General features: G+C 39.9%; 1 protein-coding gene across 1 annotated transcript in view; it reads right to left on the bottom strand.

Annotated features, from left to right (window-relative positions):
• Positions 1-22,806, bottom strand: part of LDAH (lipid droplet associated hydrolase) — a 111,913-nt gene that overhangs the window by 17,300 nt on the left and 71,807 nt on the right. Inside the window, exon 6 of the mRNA XM_054063649.1 lies at positions 977-1,059. Within this exon, the coding sequence (XP_053919624.1) occupies positions 977-1,059 (83 nt within the window). The remainder of the gene's footprint in view (positions 1-976; positions 1,060-22,806) is intronic.

Consider the following 22,806-nt stretch of genomic DNA (forward strand, 5'->3'; position numbering starts at 1 on the left):
AATCATCTCCCTCAACATGCTGGTCACAATTCTTTTGGTGCACCCCAGGATATGGTTGGCTTTCTGGGCTGCAAATGCACACTACTGGGTCATGTTGTGCTTCTCGGCAACCAATACCCCCAAGTCCTTCTCCTCAAGACTGCTCTCAATACCTTGTCTGCTCAGCCTGTATTTGTGCTTGGGATTGCTTGGACCCATGCGCAGGACCTTGCACTTGGCCTTGTTAAACTCCACGAGATTCACATGGGCCCATCTCTCAAGCCTGTCAAGGTCCCTCTGGATGGCATCCCTTCCCTGCAGAGCATCGACTATGCCACACAGCTTGGTGTCATCAGCAAACTTGCTGAGGGTGCACTCAATCCCACTGCCTACGTCTCTGACAAAGATGTTAAACATCATTGGTCCCAATATGGACCCCCGAGGAACGACACTTGTTACTGGTCTCCTTTTGGACACCAAGCTGTTGACCGCAACTCCTTAAGTGTGAGCATCCAGCCAATTCCTTACCCACTGAGTGGTCCACCCATCAAATCCATGTCTCTCCAATTATAAAGACAAGGATGTCATGCAGGACAGTGTCAAGTGCTTAGCACAAGTCCAGGTACGTGACAGCAGAGGCTCTTCCCTTATCCACCAACGCTGTAACTGTCATAGAAGGCCATCAAATTTGTCAGCAAAATTTACCTTTAGTGAAGTCATGTTGGCTGTAACCATCACATCCTTATTTTCCATGTGCCTTAGCATATTTTCCAGGAGAATCTGCTCCATGATCTTGCCTGGCATGGGGGTGAGATCCCTTTAACAGCTTTAATCATCAGTGACCCTTTTAACGGCTTCACTTGAGTCAAAGGAACGACACTAACATAAAAACAGAATCAAGCCTGCTGAAATTCTGGGTTTGCCCAAATATAACTGGATGTAACACTTCCTCACGCATGTGGGTTTCCCATGAAAACTCGGAGGATTAAATAGTTACCTTCTTCAAATTTTGCTTTATGGTCGTACTGTCTCTTTCCACAACCTTAATCATTTCTTGGCTTGCCATATACAAGATGTTGGCTGCAGAAAAAGAAACATGTAATAATGTAATTACACAGCAAATCTTTCATAATAAACAATACTGGCCCAACCCTGCAAAAAGGTACGGCAGCTAGATTAGCCATCATCTTGATAATCCCACTGAAAACAATCCTACTGACAGAAATGGCAGTATTTATCTCAACTAACTGAATCATTAAGAAAATTATTAAATTATTGACATTTCAATATGTAAGTTAGTCAAATATTCAACATAATAATAAAAATAACAGCAAATAAAAGTGTCTTTGAAAACTGTATAAAAATCAATGGTACTTAACCAGACACAACTGGGCACCAAATGTCTAAGCCTTACCTTTCTGCAATGTAAAGTATTAAAAATGGCTTAGTGCAATTTATTGCATCTGCAAGATACTGTCTCAGAGGCATAAATGACTGAGCCTAACATTTGGACACCTAGTTGAAAAAAAGTCTAATTTTAGGAGGTGTGGAGTTCCAGTAGGTCCCACATATGTTAGACAGCAGTGGGAACTAAGCACTTCTGAAAAGTGGTTCTGTTTGCCTGGATACCTAAATATTCATGAATTTAATCATTTTGACAGAGAAGGAATAGGCTGTGTTCCTCTAGCTTGGCTTCTGTTACAACAGAACCTACAGAAGATCAGCAAGAAATTTAAGTGCAGAGTCCAAAACCTGGCCTTGGAAAAGCACATAGCTGTTAAGATTATGGGTTTTGCTGCTAGACAAAACCTCAGGTACTCAACTGCAAATTCAAGAGTTACTACATGACCATCAGTGTCGCATTATGTCTGCAGACAGTGTGAGATGATCCCAAGGGCTGTTCAGACCTACCCACTGACATCAGTGCTGTACTGAAGAAATGTGCAGATATCACTATCCAAAGAATAAACACTTCTTGCTAGTAAGATGACCAAGCCTCTCCTCTACCCACAATCTGAAGCCTCTGTGTTAGTTGGATTGCAGAGTCATTCATAACCTCTATGCAGTAACAAAGAGCAATATTCTCCTTTCTCAGTGGTTTGTAAAACTCATGCAAGACCCTGAATGGCTAAATTTCCTTAAAGCATTTCAATTGCAAGGTCCTAGGAATGATTGAAAGTAGTCTAAAACATTAAGTCCTTTCCTGAAAAATAGGAGAAAACGGAAAGACTGACAAGTTTATAAAACTGAACTGATGAAGTTTTGTGCACAAATAGTTAATGAGAGTGTTGGGTCTGATACTGCTCTGAGATAGCGGTAATACATTCTCACAATGTGTGATGGGGGAGGAAATGGCAATCACATAGGTCTTTGGTGGTGACCAAAACATGGTCTTGGCTGAATTCCAGCAGAGCTCTAAGGAAACAGAACGCCACCAGAGAGACGAGTGATAGCTCCAGAGATCAAATGTTAAAAGACAAAGCCAGTGCCCTCAAGTAAACAAAAAAACCAACACATCCTCAAAAGTAGTATCTACTTCTGAGCCAGCCAAATAAGATGTCATTTAGTTATATTCCTGCCAAGCTCTGTCTTTTTCAACCAAACACTGAATACAGCCAGTGTAAGTTCTTCCTTTCCTACACAAGATGCAAGGGTTGCAGATAAGACACCATACAGACAATCAAGCAAAAGCTGGACCCATCCTATTCTACTGGGCAAAGGGGCCTCCGTGCAGTTTTGCATCTAGCAACCTGGTCATCTAATCCTGTGGCGCGACTGGCAAACGTTTGTCCACCTCCAGCACTGTTGAATACACACCCTGATATTTAAAAGGTCTGCGTCAGAAGGAAAGGAAGAACTTGTCCTTCATACAGTAGGTACTTGGTTTTTCAGGTGATGGATGTAGCTTACTGTGGATTTACAAGATTTCAGAAAGCACTAAATGGAAGAGCTTGGAGTTGGTAGGGCAATAGCACTGGCAACCAACCCATTAAAAGAAGATTTTAGCATTCCAGGTCTTCTGTCTTCCAGTCCAGAAAAAGGTTCTTATTAGTAGGACGTGGCAGAGAGCCAACCAGCAGACAGAACTGTTGCCATTATCTCACAACATCAGCAGTGATGAAAATCCTGATGGCCATCCATACAGAACCTGACACATGCCAGTTCTTGCGACTTTACTGGGATTTTGTAGGCTGCTCTCCATCTCCAGTTCAGTCATCGGCAAAGGTGGGAACAGTAATCACTCCTGCGTTCCCGTTCTGGGTTTTCTGTCCTGCCTCTTGTTCTTGGTGGGTTCTGCTCTTATTTCTGAATTGCTCATGTGTTTTTTAGCAGTAAAAAGAAAACAAAAACCAAGAAATGAAGTGGAATTCACACATTTAGTAAAATTAGTTTAGTCATAAAAAACCTAAAATATAACTGTGAGACAGCAAAGGCAATAATGACAGGACTTGCAAAGGAACTGCCTCTGAAGTTTTGTGTACTCTGCAAGAAAGGGAACCAGGAAGGTAGGATTAAGTTAAACAGGATGAATGGCAAGGTTCAAGAGTCTATTACAACCAAACACAAATCCTTCAAATTTTGGAAATATGATCCTAGGGAAGCCAATAAACAGGAACCTAAACTTCAGCAGGCATTAAGTGAGAGGAAATTGCAAAGAGCAAAAGTAGGTTTCCAAGAACAAACATTAAAAGATTTAAAAATAAACAATAAAATATTCCTTAGGTATATCAGAAACAAGAGGCCTGCAACAGAATTCTTACAGGCCAAGGGAGTAGCCGAAGAAGATAATTACACTACCGGGAAGCAAAATGATTTTCTTTTTTTTTTTTCATGCACCTTTCCTGTTCAAAACATTCAGGAGATTTCTGCTCTCTGTAATATTTTTCTGGCAATAGCTATGACTTCTTTTTGAGTAGTGAGGCATCAAGAAGTAGCAATTGTGGAGAATACAGACTACATGAAGGCTAGAAGGCACATTTACAGTTTTAAAGAACCTTAAATACAGAATGGATGAATTGATAAAAATCTTACTCTGTAAGAACTACCCTGTTCAGCGGCTTGGGGAGAAAAAAATAGTGTCTAATTGCTACTGATTTTACAAAGGCAAACAGCATTTTACTGATAATTTCTTGAACATTTCAATAAACACAACCAGATGACAAAAATTACAGGTCCTCTAAGAGCTCTCCGTTACATTTTTACACAATAAACTTCCTCTGAAACTAAACAGCTGTAAAATAAAAGATCACAATATCTTACAAAAATGGTCTGGAGACAAAAAAGGTTAGGATTGGATTAGATTAGATTAGATTAGATTAGATTAGATTAGATTACATTACATTACATTACATTACATTACATTACATTAGAATAGACGGGTTTCAATTTTTTTCTAGATTCATCATAAATAAGTTCGAGTAAGCAGTGATCATTACTAAAATCTCTACATCACCACTGAACACACTTGGTGATCTCATCACCCCTGGGGTGGGTTAAATCACCTCTCAAGATCAAGAGGTTAAATCACCTCTCTTTTCAGTGATAAGGGCTTTAGACTTCTAGCAGACCAACTTGAATTAAATGTCTGAACAGAGGTGTGATGAATCCTGGCTTAAGATTATAGTCCAGCATCATATTAAAGTCATGGGTAACTTATTTCTGGATGATCTGGCCAATGGATAGGTAGTTTATTGATAGCATTTGTACAGGACACAATGCTAGTCAGTTTATGAGGACCAGACAGTGAGAAATTTGACAGTGGGACCTAAAGAAGAGAGAGAATAAAATCAAGGTGCTGGCAAAAGAAATTAAAATGGAAGAAATGTTAAGCAACGTACAGGCAAGAAAAAAATCAAAATATCTTCTTTTACAAGCTTCTAAATTAATGCAAGGAATGGAATCAGAAACGCAGATACCCTTAAGGTGAGTGTTGTCCACTGTGCACATTTACTCCAAGCTCCAATAAAACCATGTACTATGTTTCACAAATAACAGGAGTAGGATGATACAGAATTCTGCAAAGCAGTTGCATGACCACACCGGAAGAACTGCGTATGCTGAGTCACAGTCGCTGTGAGACACCAAAAAACTGAGAATGCTGGTGAAAAGAATCAAAGTACAATTGAAGATGTGTTTTTGCCATCATGTTCATGATATTTCAATGATACACTGGTTTTCGCTCTCTTACAGCATAATACATTAAAACGCAAAAGAATAAAAGGAAGTAGTTTTTTAATGTCAGATGTAATTAACTGTCAACTTTACCGCCACAGGAAACTGATAAGCCTAAATATTTGCTGCATTCACATCTAAGCATGATGCCCTGAGCTCCTCTAATTGTAACTACAGTTAATGCAATTAAACTTAGGGCAAATACCCATGAAGGCCAGATAACTTACACTTCCAACAATCTCTCTTTTCAGGTACTGTTCTCTAGGTCCACTATCATTCTTGCTTGGCTTCCTCTGGATACATCCAGTGGGTCATATCACTCTTGAGTTTTGCTATTTCAGCCTGTGCACCTCTTCATACGTACTGAAGTCATACGACACGTCAGCCCACATCAGCTCATGACTCACAATATTCCCATAACCTTTTCCTGAAGAACTCTTGTTTAACCAGTGATTTACCATCTTTGTACTTAATTTACATACAGAACAACTTGGCACTTTAAGGAATGACAGGATTTTTTTCTCCCTGCCCTTGACCACTTCTCTTTAATTTGTGAAGGTCATTTTGAATGCTGATCTTACCCTTCTCCAGCACATTTCCGGCATATTGTAGTGCAGTGTTATCTGTAAACTCAGTTAACGTACCCTGTATTCCATTAGTCATATCCCTAGCACGACTATTAAATAGTAATGAAAATCAGACTGTCACAAAACCCTGCTAGCCATAGCTTTCCAGTTTCAAAAATCCTCCCGAATCCTATTTTCCAAACAGTCACACATCTGTCTAATAGTTGTTTCAGGTAAGTCAAGATTCCCAAACTTTGTTACAAGAACACAACAGGAGATCCTGTGAAAATCTTTATTGAGGTCAGAATACCCTAAATCTACTGTTTCCCTCTAATCCACAGGGGGGCTGGAACTAGATGATCTCTAAGGTCCCTTCAAGCCAAAACTATTCTATGATACTATGATTCTATGTTTAAAGGCTATTGAAAGTTATAAGAGATACTATGATAGAGTAGGAACAGTAACCTCACTTGCTGCTACGGAATGTCAAACTGGGCTTCTTCAGAAAAGCTATTTTTCTCAAACGCTAAGTCACAAGTTCAGGGAGAAATCTCCCTGCTGTTTCCTAATGCCATACTCTGCTAACCTTGGCACTGTTTGAATATTTAGCTTTTCCTTTTCAAAAAAAAAAAAAAAAAGTTGTTGTGTTTCCTTATTTCATGAATACCGAGCCGCTTTTTCAAAGGAAATAACTCAGAAGAATTCACTCGCTTTTTGTGCGTACTTAAAAAGCTATCTCAAAAGATTTCCAGGGACTGTAAATGAGCATTTCAGCAGCTCTGAAGTCAGGCTGTGAACTGGGCACAACCAGAAGCTGAGATATGCAAAAATGAATGCGCTCCGAAATCTTCCTTTAGGTTATGCAGGAGAAGGTTGTCTTGTGAGATCACCTTGTCAGTTCTTGCTGCCTGCTGTTACAGTCTCCAGAAAGACTTCCAACCTGTGCAAATGCTTGCTTTAGCTGAAAATTTATTAAGATTCCCAGAATTGCTACCTAGAGTCCTGGAAAATCATAGAATCATAGAAAAGTTTGGGTTGGAAGGGACCTTAAAGCCCATGAGTTCCAACCCCGCTGCCATGGGCAGGGACATCCCACTGGCTCAGGCTGCCCAAGGCCCATCCACCCTGGCCTTGAACATCTCCAGGGATGGGGCAGCCACAGCTTCCATGAGCAACCTGGGCCAGTGCCTCACCACTCTCATAGTGAAGAAATTCTTCCTTCTGTCCAGCCTAAATCTGCCCCTCTCCAGTCTACATCCATTGCCCCTCGTCCTATCACTCCAAGCCTTTGTAAACAGTCCCTCCTCAGCTCTCTCGTAGCCCCTTCAGGTACTGGAAGGTCTTGTCGGAGCCTTCTCTTCTCCAGGATGAATAACCCCAACTCTATTTGGTTCTCGACTTCTCAGCCTGTCTTTGTATGGGTTTATTGATTTTGATTATCATGCTTAGTCATTGATGGTGGCACTGGATGACCTTTTCCAACCTTAACAATCCCGTGATTCTATGATTTCGAGTACAATAAAATGCAACCTAGAACCCACGCGCTGAATTTCCTGAATGACAAAGCTCAGTCTGCAAAATTATGATTATGATTACGATTATGATTAATATTAATAAAGCCTGCAGGATACGGGCTCAAAGTGCAAACATAGGGAATGCCCAATAATGCGCCACGTGGAAGTTGTAGTGGAGCTGTGACATTGGTGTCCATGCTGAAATTAGAGTCAACACGTAGCTTCAATCTGTTTGGCATTCACCACCGTACCTCCCTATGTTGTGCCTATGAAGGACCTGGGAGTGTTGGTTGACAGCCGACTGAACATGAGCCAGCAGTGTGCCCAGGGGGCCAAGAAGGCCAATGGCATCTTGGCTTGGTTCAGAAACGGTGTGACCAGCAGATCCAGGGAGGTGATTCTCCCTCTGTACTCGGCACTGGTGAGACCGCACCTTGAGTACTGTGTTCAGTTCTGGACCCCTCACCACAAGAAGGATGTTGAGGCTCTGGAGCGTGTCCAGAGAAGAGCGACGAAGCTGGTGAGGGGGCTGGAGAACAAGTCTTAAGAGGAGCGGCTGAGAGAGCTGGGGTTGTTTAGCCTGGAGAAGAGGAGGCTGAGGGGAGACCTCATTACTTTCTACAACTACCTGAAAGGAGGTTGTGGAGAGGAGGGAGCTGGGCTCTTCTCCCAAGTGACTGAGGACAGGACAAAGGGGAATGGCCTGAAGCTCCGCCAGGGGAGGTTCAGGCTGCATATCAGAAAAAAATTTTTCACGGAAAGAGTCATTGGGCACTGGAACAGGCTACCCAGGGAGGGGGTCGAGTCACCTTCCCTGGAGGTGTTTAAGGAATGGGTTGATGAAGTGCTTAGGGACATGGTTTAAGGGAGTGTTAGGAATGGTTGGACTTGATGATCCAGTGGGTCCTTTCCAACCTGGTGATTCTATGATTCTATGACAGATATGAAGGTGAGTGCTTCAGAAGTCTGCTATGAGACCCACACAATGACTTGAGAGCACTTTACTTAGCATCAACAGCTTGAAATATCAAGGTTGGATTTGAATTCTAAATCCTGTCTCACAGATATTTGACTCAGCCATCTCTATCCACAGAGGTCACAAAAACTGCAGTCCTATCTTGACTTTGGAAGAAAGAAACAAAGTTTGTTCTTTCCTCATCCCCTGCCTGCATGGCAAAAGCCCAGTACCTCTATGCTCTTGACTCCCATCTGGGAAACAGGCTCTCCAAAAGATTTGGTCTTGATTCAGTCTAGGGCTTCTAGGAAAGGGATGTACAGAAGATCTTTAGCTTTTCCTACCAACGTATTTTCACTTATTCAATTTGTTTATCTGGATTAACAGTCTAAAGCCAATTTCAGCAGAATTTTTTCTTGATTTTTGTGATCTAATCCCATTCCTTCAAATCTGTACTTACGCATATGCTGGACTGATGCATTATGAATTGGTCGGGGTCACCGGGATAATCCAAAGTGCAGAAAGTGAATCATATAACTTGAATCTTTGTAGTATCATGGCCTCCATAAATGTTCCTTCATGTGTTTTTTTTTCACATAGCAATTAAGAAAGGAAAAGCACTTCCTTCCCAAAAAGAAAAATGTGGTTGCAAACCTACAGAAACTGACAAACGTACCTGGCAACAGCTGTAGAACCCCATAGCATTCTTATCACGTTCTATTCTATCTCAAGTTTCTGATACCTCTTATAATTCATAACCAGGTCACTAAAGTTTAATAATGAAAAATCTATTGTTAATTATATATTTATCATAAACAATAAGGCCTTAGAGCTTAAAAGTGAAATCAAAGTTTTAACAGACAACTACCATGTTAATCGTGCTATTAACACATGAATATCTTCTTAAAATACCCTAGCTTTTTATATGCAGATCTTTTATATACACAGATTACCTTGAAAATGGAAGCCCTTCATTTATTCCCAGGTCATGCTTATGAAATAAACTGCCAACTTAGCTTCTCCCCATGATCCTGCCAATGACCTTTTTCCTGCCCTGGTAGGATCATTCCCTCTCCATGGATTAAAGGTGATTAAGGATCAGTGTCAGTTCAGTCTCACACATTTGCTAAGCAGAGACGACAAACTGTGCCAAAATGTGTTTGATTTATTTGTGGGGGTTTTGTGATTGGGGAACCCTGATTGGGCTCAAATCAAGAATCCAGAAAAGAAAAGAGTGCTTTATATCATTGGTAGCTCTTTAACCCAAAGTGTCACAGCAAGGACTTAATATCCTTCAGCTAAATTATTAGTTTTCACTAACAATAATGACTGAAATCAATCAAGCTTTTCAGTGCTTAGGGTTATTTAACGACAAATTCAATTAACCAGTTGTTAGATGAATACCTGTATTTGAACTTCAAACGCATTGAGCTGAACTTCAAAGACACTGATATATCCACAATTTGGTCAAGCAAATAACATCAGAAATAGAAGATTTCCAGATTTTGAAGAAACACATGCCCAGTAGCACTACTATTACTTTCTAAAGATTTTAGAGCTATATTTTAAACCAATACATTGTCAGCTGACCTTACGGACATCAACAGATCTACGCTGGCACTTGGAAAGCTGTGATAATTTTAGGGAAGAAAGATGATTCTAACTAAGGACAGATAAACTTTCTCTTTATACTCAAAGGAAGAATTTCCTGTGCTTGGACTGGAATATATGTTTTTCCTCAAGTCTTTAAACGTCTTGCTTAAATATAAAATATCCAAAGATCATCTGATTGTTTTTTTTGCAACAAAAAGATTAGATAAAGGCTACATTAATTGCAAACTCACACTAGAACCAGAGGTCTATTACATTGCCTGTAGAAATTCAAGATGAGTTGGAATTATGTCTGTATGAAAAGAAATCTTAAAAAAAAAAAAAATCTTACACATGGTGCACATATCCATAAAATATAAAAGAGGGTTAAGTATTTCTGACTTAACCCTGACAATCTTTGAGAGATACACATGCTCTCAATTAATTTAAAAATCCACTCTGTGTTGTGGTGCCATGACTACATCTCGCTCTGCGTGGTTTTGCTCTGTAGCGGGTATCTTAATTACATAAAAACAATATTGCATTCTTTGCTGGGCTAAGGCGATGGATTTACTGTAACAGAACCAACAGACAGAAAGAGATGCCACACTAATGAAACAAAAGAGACAAAAACAAACTGAAAAAAGAGAAACCTTTTTGACTTCATTGGCTAATGGATTTCAGGAAATAATCAGAATAGTTCCTTTTCCAACAAAAATGAGTGGTTGTGAAGATAGCCCAAATCTGGACACTTTAATGGATGCATACACACATTCTTTAATAGCTTGCTCATCAGACTGAAATCAACATAAGACTACAAAGAGTTACCCAAGCTCACTTCATTTCCCTACTGCTGTTGGCTTCAGACTATGCTGACTCTATCAACAAGATTGTGGCTGTAGGTGTGAATTTATTAAGTCAAATACATCAAAATATTGCTTTATTTTGTAAGTTAGTAGGAACTATGCTCTGGAATGGGTACAGGAAGAAACATGAAGCCAAATTTTTACTTCAACGTCCGGACAGCACAATTTTAACAGCATTAACCTTGGAAGAACATATTATATGGTTTCGCAGAGTGGACAAATGCAGACGAAAAGCAAACCGCAGCCCTACCTTCATCCTGCTTCCCAAATGCCAATCTAGTGCCAAAAATTTCCACACTGGCTTTTACCAGTATTTCCACATTTTACCCGTATTTCCATACTGGCTTGCTTTTCGTAGCCTTTGTTCTTATCATTGATCAATACCTTTGCAAAATGACTTTCCTAGTCTATCTTACCCACCTTCAAACATTAAATGCACTACGCTTTGCTTTGACTTATCATTTTCTCAGCTTCTGCTTTGACGATTGTGAAGTCAAATTTCCACAGTTGGTTCAGTCACAACTGCTTTGCAACAATCTGACTGTGGCTGCCTTTTCAGGTATAAATATGGGCTATATCCACACCACTGAACTGCACTCGAATACTAGGAAAATGTTAGTTGGAGGAGGCTAAAACCATTTTGTCAGACTTTTTTTTTTGCCTATATTTTGGTTTCCTCAAACATTCTGTGTTGCATCTGTTCATCTGTTTTGTTTGGTTCTTAATATGGTGAATTGTCCCTCATTAGTGTTCTGAAATTCTGAACGCTATTCTTGCAGCTTTAATTTGTGTATATGAAATTGTAGGGCTGGAAGAGATCTTGATTAGCGTTTTTGTCTTGGGGAGAATCAATGATATTGTGTATTTAGCAGACATTTATCTATCGTGTCCTTATGAAGCACCCAATGATTAAAGTTTCATTATCTTTCTACGAAATTCAGTCTAGAATTATGTTCTAATCATTAACTAAAATCTAATCTGAATCATCTTTGTTGCTATCTACTCCACTACACACTACCTTGTCTACCATAGACAAGTGGATTAAATTATTCTCCATTACTCGAAAACTCTTACCATGTCCTTCATTTGTCCCTTCTTTAGTCTAAACTACTCAAATTTATTTTTTTTCCTCAAAGGTCATAATTTTTTGAGATGTGTTATGAGAGTCTCTTGATTATATGCGGATATCTAAAGTTTCATTTTTCTCCCTTCACAGTCAGTGGAAAGAACACAATTCACCTCATCCTAAAGTAGTCACTTAGATAGATTAGATAAGTGTTGCCTATATATCTCCACTGACTATGACAGTATTTTAAGGGGATTAGTGTATGAATAGAGCTCTGTGTTGTAGACACATCAAGTATCTCCATCCTAGCACAAATGTTACCTTTTTGTGAATATATTCAGCCAATCTACTGCTTACTTTCCAATTCTCTGTATCAAACCGCTATATCTTCTCTGCCAACTGCTTTATCCGCTTTATCTCTCTCTCTCTATATATATATATATATAAATACAAAAGGCTCTCTCTCTATATATATAAATATATAATTTTGAGAACTAGCTGAACAGTGTATATGTTGCCAGATTCCTTCCTCTACAGACATAAAGCACACTAAATACTTCTTCACATGTTTCTCAGAAAAAAGTCTCTTCTATCCATCTGTCATGGTTTGGTCGACATAATGTTCAACAAGTCTTCCTGGCTTTAACACCTGGATATCAGAACACCTGGATATCCATCCTCCTCCTTTCTCCCTGCCCTTCTTTCCCAAGCAAGTTATGTCCTGTTGTATTGATACTCTATTTCTGACACTTATCTCACCTATGCCCATTAAGTCAGTTAACTAATAGTTTTGGTAATTTATAAAGGCTTGCGATGCTACTTTATTTTCCATACATTTGGAATTTACATTACATTACCTGCACATCTGCCCTCTGCCTGAAAGCATTCCTTTGATTTCTTATGAATTTCTTTGTCTACCATAACTCTAGATCTTCCACAAGTGCACTTTTGCTCATAATGATACAGAAGACTTTTGTATCTTTCCCATTAAACTCTTTCTCAAGCGTTCTTTACTAAATCTTTCAACGTTAATCACCTTTTCATGGTTAAGGAAGCCAAAGCTCCCATGACATTGGTCTGACTGACCATGCTCCAACGTCTGTAAACCTGCGCATGCTAGCAAATATTCTTTTGAGGTTTTAATAACCATGCCTTATGTCCTGTGAAAAACAAGCAAACTCATTAGACTGTCATTAGTCTCTCACTCTCTATAGTTTGTTTCAATACATCTTTCTTCCCACGTTGACAAGGTGGTTTCCCAGGATGGTTCCGATGCTCTGCTGTGCAAAACTATCATTTACTGTCATTTTTTTTTTCATAGAACGCATCTGCTATTTCACCATTTGCCATTTAACTGCTATCATTGCTATTACTTTACACTGTTATTTGTGTTGGCTAAGGACCACAGTAGAGACCGGGGACACATTTTGTCAGGTACTGCATACAGAAAAGCCTGAAATGATGCTTTCTTCTGTCACAGAAGGGAATCCCAGAGAACCTCCACCAATTCCTAGTCTTCTTCTCCCTAAAGGCTTCACTGACTCCTCCCTTAGTAAATCTGCCTGACAGCAGCATAATTTCACAATAACACGGTGTTATGAAATGCTTGAGAAATATTTTAAGATATGCAAAACATTGGCGAGTTTGAATTCCCATTCCTGGCCCCTGTAAAGGTAAACTGGACAATACACTGGCAGATTGAAAATTTGATGGCAATTGTAGCAAGAGAGAAGAGTCCTAACTGACTGCCTGACTGGACCTTTTTTGTAATTATGAATTAGTTATAGCATGTGGAAGCGCTAAAGGTCCCAGTCAGGAGTTGGCTTCGGTGTGTCAGGGGTTATTTCAAGCTATCAGGAAAAACATCATTTCTGCTCCACAGATTTTACAGTCTGTTTTCCAATCCATCATTGTTCAACATCGAGTTGCAGATACGCATGCAGAGTTTTACTCATCCTTCTGAGGGACTACAAGCAGAGGATAGATAGAAGAAGAAACTAATTTGACTTCAGTGGGACTATTTTTGCTAAAGTCTACTATTTTCAGGTGCCACAGAGCCCATCTGTCCTTTGACATGCTGTAATATAACTCTTTCATAAAGCCTTTATACTCTAAAGCAAAATTGTTATAAATTGCAAGATGATAAATCGATTCTAGGTTGGATTCTCATTCTCAACTGAAATGCCCTGAAGAAAGTAAATTGAACTTTGGAAAATAAGTTTTCCTTAGGAAATATACTACTATCTCTTCACATTTTTTCCTGGTAAATTCCTTATCTTATTGTTAGGTTCTTCAGGAGTGTAACACTTGTTTCCTTTCCAGTTTATTTGTTGCTCTTGAGGAAGCAATCTCTGTCATTCCTCAGAAAGTCAGAAAACAGTGGTAAGAACGAATAATACCAAACAGCAGTGTAATTTCCTATGGGGAAAACATTTTCTACCAGTTATTATTGCCAACAGAAATCTTGGAAATATTGTATAACTTATTGTTTAAAACATCAAACAGAAGGAGCTGCTTAGTATCAAGCATGACTAATGCAGGAACATGTGCTTCCACACATGCACACACATATTAGATAAAATGTTGATGTTTAGAGGTTTACAAGATGTAAATATTGACTTTGGGTTCTGCTTAAGTTTATATTTGAATGAAAACATAGTATCACCATGACTGACACAAGTAGGCAGAAATAGCTGCAATTTTTATGATGGACTTCTCCAATCTGCCTGGTACTGCAGTTGCAGAAAGATCAGAACTGTAAAAGAAAATCAGTCAGCCACCCATCGGAAAGCGAAGTAGAGGATGAAGGCAAAAGTAAAAAGATATTCGACGATTATACACCCAGGTGCTTTACAAACAACAGATTCATTGTTGAGGAGTGAGGAAAACACTTGTTTTCTTTGCATATGCAGGTGAAGTGGGGTGTGTGTTGGAAATGGAAATGTCTATGAAGCTAACCCTGCCCTAAGTTACTTCGGAACAACTCCCATCATCTTCAAACGACAGAACTATCCCTTAGCTGGAAAAAATCATCTTCAGTTTAAGTTTAACCAGGCTGATGGCCATAATGATGGGATTTTTGCTAGGGTCCAGGTTTCTTGTTGTAGGAAGTGTCTGCTCTCTTACCCTGTAAGAGGGGCACAGAAGGTTCTGGTGTAGGTGGTGCTCAGTCCCACAAGGAGTGGCCAGAATGGACATCCTAGCAATTTAGCATCATCTACTGTGGTTCCTGCCCGAGTTCTACTGGGAACTCATAAGCTCTTCTAGACAAGGGTTTAGGCATGTGAGTTGCTATATGGAGGTCAGTTTAAGTGCTTTTCTGGATTAGATCCTGACGCTGACTCTTTCTTGAGGAAATGTGATGAAATTCAGCAACTGGACCACCCATCCTCTGAACAAGGTGAACCTCCTCTCAGGTGGAATGGTTTGGATTGGATTTGGTTCACTTTTCAGGTGAACTTTACATCATCCTTCGTTAAATATAAACCACTATTTTAAAGGCCCATTTTAAGTACACCTGACCATCACACCAACCAGCAAGCAAACTCCTGCACCATTCGGTTTGCTCAGGATAAGACAGCATTTCCTCACAGATCCATGACAACTCTGTAGGGATTTTCTCCTTGTCACTCTTGCCACATTAGAGAATTTGCAAAGGGAGACAGGGAGTGCTGGTGGACATTTTCATGACAAGCAGCTGCAGCAAAGCAGACTGCAATATTATTTTAGATGACTGGAGGAATTACAGCCAGACCGGTGTCCCCTTTAGGTACATGGAATGCCAGGTGGCAGCTTTGTAAATGCCATTTTTGCAAGAAACTGCTTATTCCAAGACACATATGCCAATAATTTATCCATGGGTATAGATTTAGCATGTTTTTAAGTGCTTGGTTGGGACTGCATAGTGAAGGGGAGTGATAATCAAGCTAAATTCCCAACCTGTAAACAACAAGTTATGAAAAAGCCATGAACTCTACTTCAGTTATTCATTGGGGGAATTTAGACAGACAAAAAGCATGAGCCTACTGAAGAAGGGAACCCTTCCCTGATTTCAGGGGGCTTTGTACTGAGCCCAGGGAAAACAAAGTGCCAGTTTTCGGATTACTGTGTCTGGCACTGGCTAACACAAAGCAACTGTAGCTGCCAGCACTTCACTGGCATATGCTTATTTTCAACATCCTTTCTGCTTTGCTGATGTTACCCCTTCCTCTTTCATGCCATTTACAACACTTCATTAGACTTCCTGCAAATTTGTGGGAGTAAATCGCATCCCTGGGGATGAAACCCCACCAGGGGTGAATAAACGATCTCCCCTTCCCCAACCAAATCCCAACTCTGCCTCACATTTCATGGAAACGATCAGCAGTCCCACTATCAAAACATTCATGCCTTATGAGTAATATTTATGATGGGAGTTTTTTATGTTGGGTTTCCCCCCGCCTCAAGAAGAAAAAGAGGAATAATTAAAAGAAATAAACTCAATGAGAAATTTCCACATTATTACAATTATTTTCACAAGGCTTTCACAGGAAAGTAAAAGCTTTTGCAAGTAATAAAAGTTCCCGTTAAACATCTTTCTTTCTTCTTTCGGAAATGTGGCAAATTATGAAGCAGATTGACGTTAAAAAATAAATAGAACTATAAATACATAAAAGTCACTGCCTTCCTCCAGTAATTTAATATGAGCATCCTACTCTGAAATAAGGAAAAGTTTAGTTCACTTGCAGAAAGAATAAAGCAGATGTGAAGTTTTTCCATCAGCTTAAGTGCTGCCTCGGTAAAGTGAGTTGTCCGACAACATTAAACAAACATTTTAAGCAGGCATCACACAGGAAAATAAACAGTAGCAGAGGAAACATGAAAATATTAAAGACTGTTATTCTTTGGCCCCTTTTCCTGCAAGGCAGGTGATAAAATATTACTGTGTTTCCACAGGTAGGGAAACACGCTCTTAAACACTTTGCAGAAATACATATTACGATCATCACTTAAAATGTCAGAAGTGAATAGGGCTCAACTGTGACAGCACCCAGGAGCCTGCCGAGAAACGCTGCAGAAGCTGAGGATTTAGCAAGCTGGGACAGACTGCTGGGCAACCTGAAGCAGCTTCCTGAGCCTTGGAACATCGTGGTAGAAATTCAGATAGGGACAAAAAACATTGTGTAAGAGATAGCTGTAGAGTTACCTGATTTCAGGAAAGATTACTTCTCTTGTATCCTAATTAGTTAGATGCTAGTGAGAGGGAGCAGATTATCCGCTGTATCGTTTTGACCTCTTGCTGCCCCACTGAGTATCAAAGAATGAGCACAGGAAGAAGAGAGGAGACCTGCTGAGTTCCATCCTTCTTTCCCAGCTATGATATTATGATAGTAGACTGTCCAGATTTAACATTATTTGATTTATGCAGATGTAATTTACGTACTGTGACAGTAATTTCTGTTCGCCAAGAAATTCTGTCTAGCAATACATCATTCTGAAATTCCATACATATTTAATTATAAAAGTAGAAAAATATCCTTGACATGATTTCTGCATTATAGCCAGAAGTTATGTAAAACTTAAATTCATCAGAAGAAACAAAGCGATCACTTTTTACTGCCAGGGCTTCGATATCAGTCACGTGGGAAAATCAACTTGAAAATTTACAGGTCTGCGTTCAAAGATCTGCACAGCTGTCCAGTGGCAGGAGGGAAGGAAAGCTTTATTCTCCTCCCCACTATGAAAAATGTAGGTGTGAGACTGCAAGGTGTTACCTGAAATCCTTTGTAGTATCTGTTTCTGTCTCTATTAAAAAAACGCATTGCATGCACATCTGCCTATATATATATATATGCATACATGTTAGTCGTGAGCAGCTTCCACAAACTATATTGGCGCTATATAAACTGACGCTCTGAGATGTAGGTCAATGTACAGTTCTGCTGTTGATCAGCTCTGTGATGCTGGGCAATAGCTGACTGCTTGTCTGGAACGTCAGGTCCTTTTTAAAACACGCTAGCATAGTGTTTGAAATAATAAAACCTAAATAAGAATATAACGCACAACTCCCCCTTGGCCTTATGTATCTTAGTGGAGAGTTTTAGTTTCATACAACAAAATCAAACAAAATCAACAAAATCTGCTTTCCATGCTGATTTTAGAGGTGCTCATCATATCTTCTCTTACACGTAGGAGTTAAATTCTAATTTCCATTCAAGAAAAGAACACCATTTTAATTTAAAATCAAAGGAAAGTAAACTAAACTTTACCTATATAGTTACATAGCTTTTTAAAATACTCTTTAGTGCGTCAAAGTCCTTTTATTTCACCATTTCAGGTGAATTTGTCTATCAAGTGCTTGCCTAATACTTTTAGCACTGTTTTTTTAACTCAGAGGAGCTATTGGATGCCATTCATATAACACCACAGACTATCCTTACCAAAGTATTTCAGTTAGATAGGTGTTTCTACAGCATTTTATTCCCCAAAAAGGACCTTCCATAAATTTTCCATCTTACTTGTAGGGAAACGGAGATAGAGATGTAAAATTAATTTTCAAAGAAGGTAGGAAGCAAGAAATAGAACTCTTCCTAGAAACCAGCTGTAAATTCAGCAGAGCCAAAGCATTGGATATCTGACTGTCCTGGCAGCAAGGGTAAAGGTTGCATGGATCATTCAGATCCCACTGTTTTCTGATGACTGCAGCAAAATGAACAGCCAGTAGGTACAGAGTGGGATTTATCTCCTCTAATTTTAGGTATCTAGTAGAGAGAGGTTCTCTGAGGTCAGTGAAGAGGAAGACTCATCTGTAGACGATTCATGGAACCTGCTTTAGATGCCAACTATTTGGACAGCACGATGTCTACTGTAGCCATATGAAGAGAACGTCATCTTTAAAATCTCTATGATTAAGAAGAGAAAATGGAAATAGAAACAGATCTCAAGACATGACAACTCCCAAGGCTGACATAATTCAAACCCGGAATGAAATTTTCCAGTTTGCTCCCTGGAGATAAAGTTTTAAAATAACAATGTAAAAGCTTATGTTCCATTTTGATAGCACCCGGAAGGCTCTGTTTCACCGGCTTTTGATACAAACGTATCTCCCAGATACTATCTGACAGTTCTACAAATTTTATCCTATGAGAAAGCTTTTTACTCTATGATACTTCAGTGATGTAATTTTGCCATCCTGTACAGCCCACAGAGAGAAGCAGCTACCGCTGGGAGACAAACCTCGAGATCTCAGTTGGGACTCTCGTTTCTGATGCAGTCCCGTGAGCGTAAGAATGGAGCACTTGAAATTGCCTCAGCCTTTTTTTCCCTCTAAAATGAGAGAAATGTTAACACTCCACATGAACTCTGAATATCTCCACACTTGGAAGAAGATAAAATTTGCATTCAAACTCTGACGTTTAATCTTAGTTCCTTGTCTTCTTACATTTCTTGGAAACCTATGGTCTCGAGCCTGCATTCGTGTGACAGCCTAAGCCCATCTGAACCCCCTGTTTCAGATTTCTGAGTCCCCTCCTTCCCAAACTGCCTGAATTGCACAAAGCAGACCTCCCTCTGCCCCAGATCTCCGTGCTCCCCTGCTCCCCGAATAGGTTAAACAAACAGGGAGATTCCTCCAGGGAAGTCACAGGTTCAAGATCACAAAGGACGCACGGTGCTTGGGCCAGTTGGAGTTTTTTTCTTGCTGTTGTGCTTATCTGGATCTTCACTGTCATCCAGACGTTAACCTCTGACCCGCGAGCCCGCCTCTCGAAAACGCCGCGCGGTGTTTACCCATTATGTCATGTCTGTGCTTTTGTGGAAATTTCACAGAAACAAATGGAGGAAGTTTGCCAGTCAAACGGCCGGACAATAAATCCTGTCCCATGTAGATAGAACGGTTTACTGTCACTGTAAGTCTGCTACTGGCATCTGTCACCAAAGAAATGTTTACAAATTTCAGTGTGTTGGGAGTGCCAAAGCATTCCAGCGTTGCAGCACTGTACATGATTTGTAGAACAACCACCACTGTGCTAGACAGGGGCATCCTTGTTTTGCTAGCCTGAATAAACAGAGTGACAATGTTTCAGATAAGTCAAGGTCACTAATGTCCAGTTTTTCGGTCTATTCATCTCCTAGGCTCTCATGAATACTCCAATGTTAGTTTGTTCATTGCAATGCTTTTTCTGCACTAAGACATCTTTGCTAGAGGTTTAATCCAGGTAGGCAAACTGCCTTCAGACTCCTTTGCTTATTTCTAGTAGGGCCTTTATATATCTTCCAACTATGTCTTCCCATCCCTCCTCACAACCCATATTCTTTACAGTCCCTGATGTTTCTCCTCTTTCTGCACTATTTCCCCTCGGGGATAAGACATTATATCATAGAATCATAGCATCATAGAATCATAGAGTAGTTTGGGTTGGAAGGTTCCTTAAAGATCATCATCATCCAGTTCCAACCCCTGCCATGGGCAGGGACATCTCTCACTGGATGAGGCTGTCCAAGGCCCCATCCAACCTGGCCTTGAACACCTCCAGGGATGGGGCAGCCACAACTCCCCTGGGCAACCTGTGCCAGGGCCTCATCACTCTCAGAATAAAGAAATTCCTCCTTATGTCTAGTTTAAATCTGCCCCTTTCCAATTTATAGCCATATTACATTACCTTTCTGCACAGTGTCATTGCAATGTGTTCTACGTACCATCAACTCTATCGTTAGGACAATGGAAAGATTAGTTTTTGCAGAGGCAAACATAATTTGAAATTGTGGCATAAACAGGTAATATAATTCTTACTTCACTGACTCTTGCAACCAAGGGCCTGATTCTGCTGTCACTGAATGGAGCTTTTCACCCTCAATGTCAACGGGAGTGGCACTCGGTCTTACAGTTCCGCTATAATTAAGTTTTCAAATCTCATTTCCTTTCAGAGGAGAGAAAACATTGTTGTGACTAAGCTTTGGATATGGTAACAAATCCCTGGCAGGTTGGTTTGTTTTAATGGGCATATTAGTTTTAAGGAAATTCTTACCATCTTTTCTGCCCTTAATCACAGCTTTTATTACAATTACAGTAATGTAACAGATGTACATGCCAAGGGCAATATGGGTATTTTTAATGAGTTGACATGCAACCTTCACGGGCAGGAGAAAGAACTTCATTTGCTGAACGTTTCTGAACTGTATCTAGCAGTTTATTAAGGGACAAGGAATTAATCAAAAAGACATTTACCAGAAATTCAGAGGCATCATTAACTCATAGATGAGCCGTCCGTAAGACAGACTCAGCCGTTGTGCTGGGTTTAGCAAATTTTTGCTGAATGATAACATTTTCTATTGCCGGCAAACAATACAAGAGGAGGTTAACAGGCAATATCTGGAAAGCCCTACGATTATTATACCACACATGTGGTCCCGAGTCACCGGACTGTAAAACAGCAACAGTTTCCAAAGATGAAACTAAAGGGGAATTCTGCTTGAGAGAGATGTTATCACAAATCCAAAGGAACTGGTTGCATCAATAAGGTCTATTTATGCAAGTTTTACAAGGCATTGGCTCACAGGGGTTTTCATTCCAGCATAATGAACTCAGTCAATAAATTTAACATAGGCAGAGATCACATCCCATGAGTACAAGAGCTTCCAACCTGGTTTCTTGCCTCAGTTTACCTTACAGCTTGGACATGGGTGAGACAGTGGTGCACACAGTAAACTACCAACAGGCTGACATGCAAACATCAACTGGGCTCATTCACCTGGGGACTAAGGAGCTCAGAGATTCAGGCTCCAATAGCAGCACACAAAATCCACTCTGTTAAAATATTCCTGTCAGTACTTTCATCTGGGCCAAACAGTGCTCTCAAACAATGCCTGGCCACGCTTTTTGGAGGTTAATGCAGGCCAAGGACCTTTTCCGATACAACCCTGGATGTGGATAACCTGTTTTGAGAGGTAAAAGTTTACCTGTGGGGACCAGAGAAGTATTCCTGGCTTGTGGAGATGTGAAACATGGACCCTCACACACCTTTCTCTGAGACCAAATTATCAAAGGAAGAAGCCTGAAAGCTTAGTGTACCTATGCCTGCATGTTTTCTCCTCTGTCACCATAAACCTGCCATAAATTAACAGGAATGGAAGGAATAGATCACAGGACTCCTAGCAGAAATTTACATTATCAACTAGCAACCTGACTTTGCCATGCAGAGCAGAGCAACCATCGTTACACCAGGTTTGTACAACATAAACGGGGCTGTCTAGGTTTGGCAGTAAGAACCTTCACCCCCTCATCCTGCTTTCAACGTCTGCACATTCCTACAGTGAGCCTCCAACACGGACCAACACACCTACAAATATCCACAAAAGCTACAGGACCTCGCTGCAATCACAGTTTCTCTGGCACATCTGTTCGGAAGATTATTAGGTAAAATTGAACTGATAGAAGACAGAGCACAACTGGAAATGTTGGAATGTGTTTTTACTACTATTAATGCAATCAAAACTTCCTTCTTGCTATTATTACTGTGTTAGCACGTCAATTCTATTCCAAATTGTTTTCAACTGCTAACTTACTAAAATACCTGGAGTACAGCACAATCCATGCTCTGGTTTTCATTCTAAATGTAACATAATTTATCTGAAATTACCCCCTTTCTTAAAGCTTTTTCTTTTGCTAGAATGTGCAAAATACGCGTACAATATGCACTGGAGGAATGTTAATCTTCTACCTTTCTCCATATGCCCAAAAAGTGCTGGAATTCTTCCATGCATAAAGTAACTTCTATGGGTCTTTGTAGACTGAAGGCCAATTTCTGAATTTACCAATATTCGAATTCAGATGACAAAATCTATAGAGCTGTTTAAATCATAGGTTTAAAAAAAACACAAAACATGCAAAGAACCCTTTGTGAAAGTGATTACTGATTTCTTTTCACCATCCAGTACGAATGAAATGTAAAAAGAAGACATAAGTAACATAAACTGGATTGAAGAACAGTGTTTTACTCATGTGAGATGCTGTTTCTAACATAGGTTAGAGTTTTCTTAAGAAATGCATATTCTTTGGGGAAATAATTTGTTATTTTCCCCTTAAGACTTTTTTTTTTTCCAAATTAACTTATTAGAGGTG

The sequence above is a fragment of the Cuculus canorus genome, chromosome 3 (assembly GCF_017976375.1).
Source record: "Cuculus canorus isolate bCucCan1 chromosome 3, bCucCan1.pri, whole genome shotgun sequence".
Taxonomy (NCBI): domain Eukaryota; kingdom Metazoa; phylum Chordata; class Aves; order Cuculiformes; family Cuculidae; genus Cuculus; species Cuculus canorus.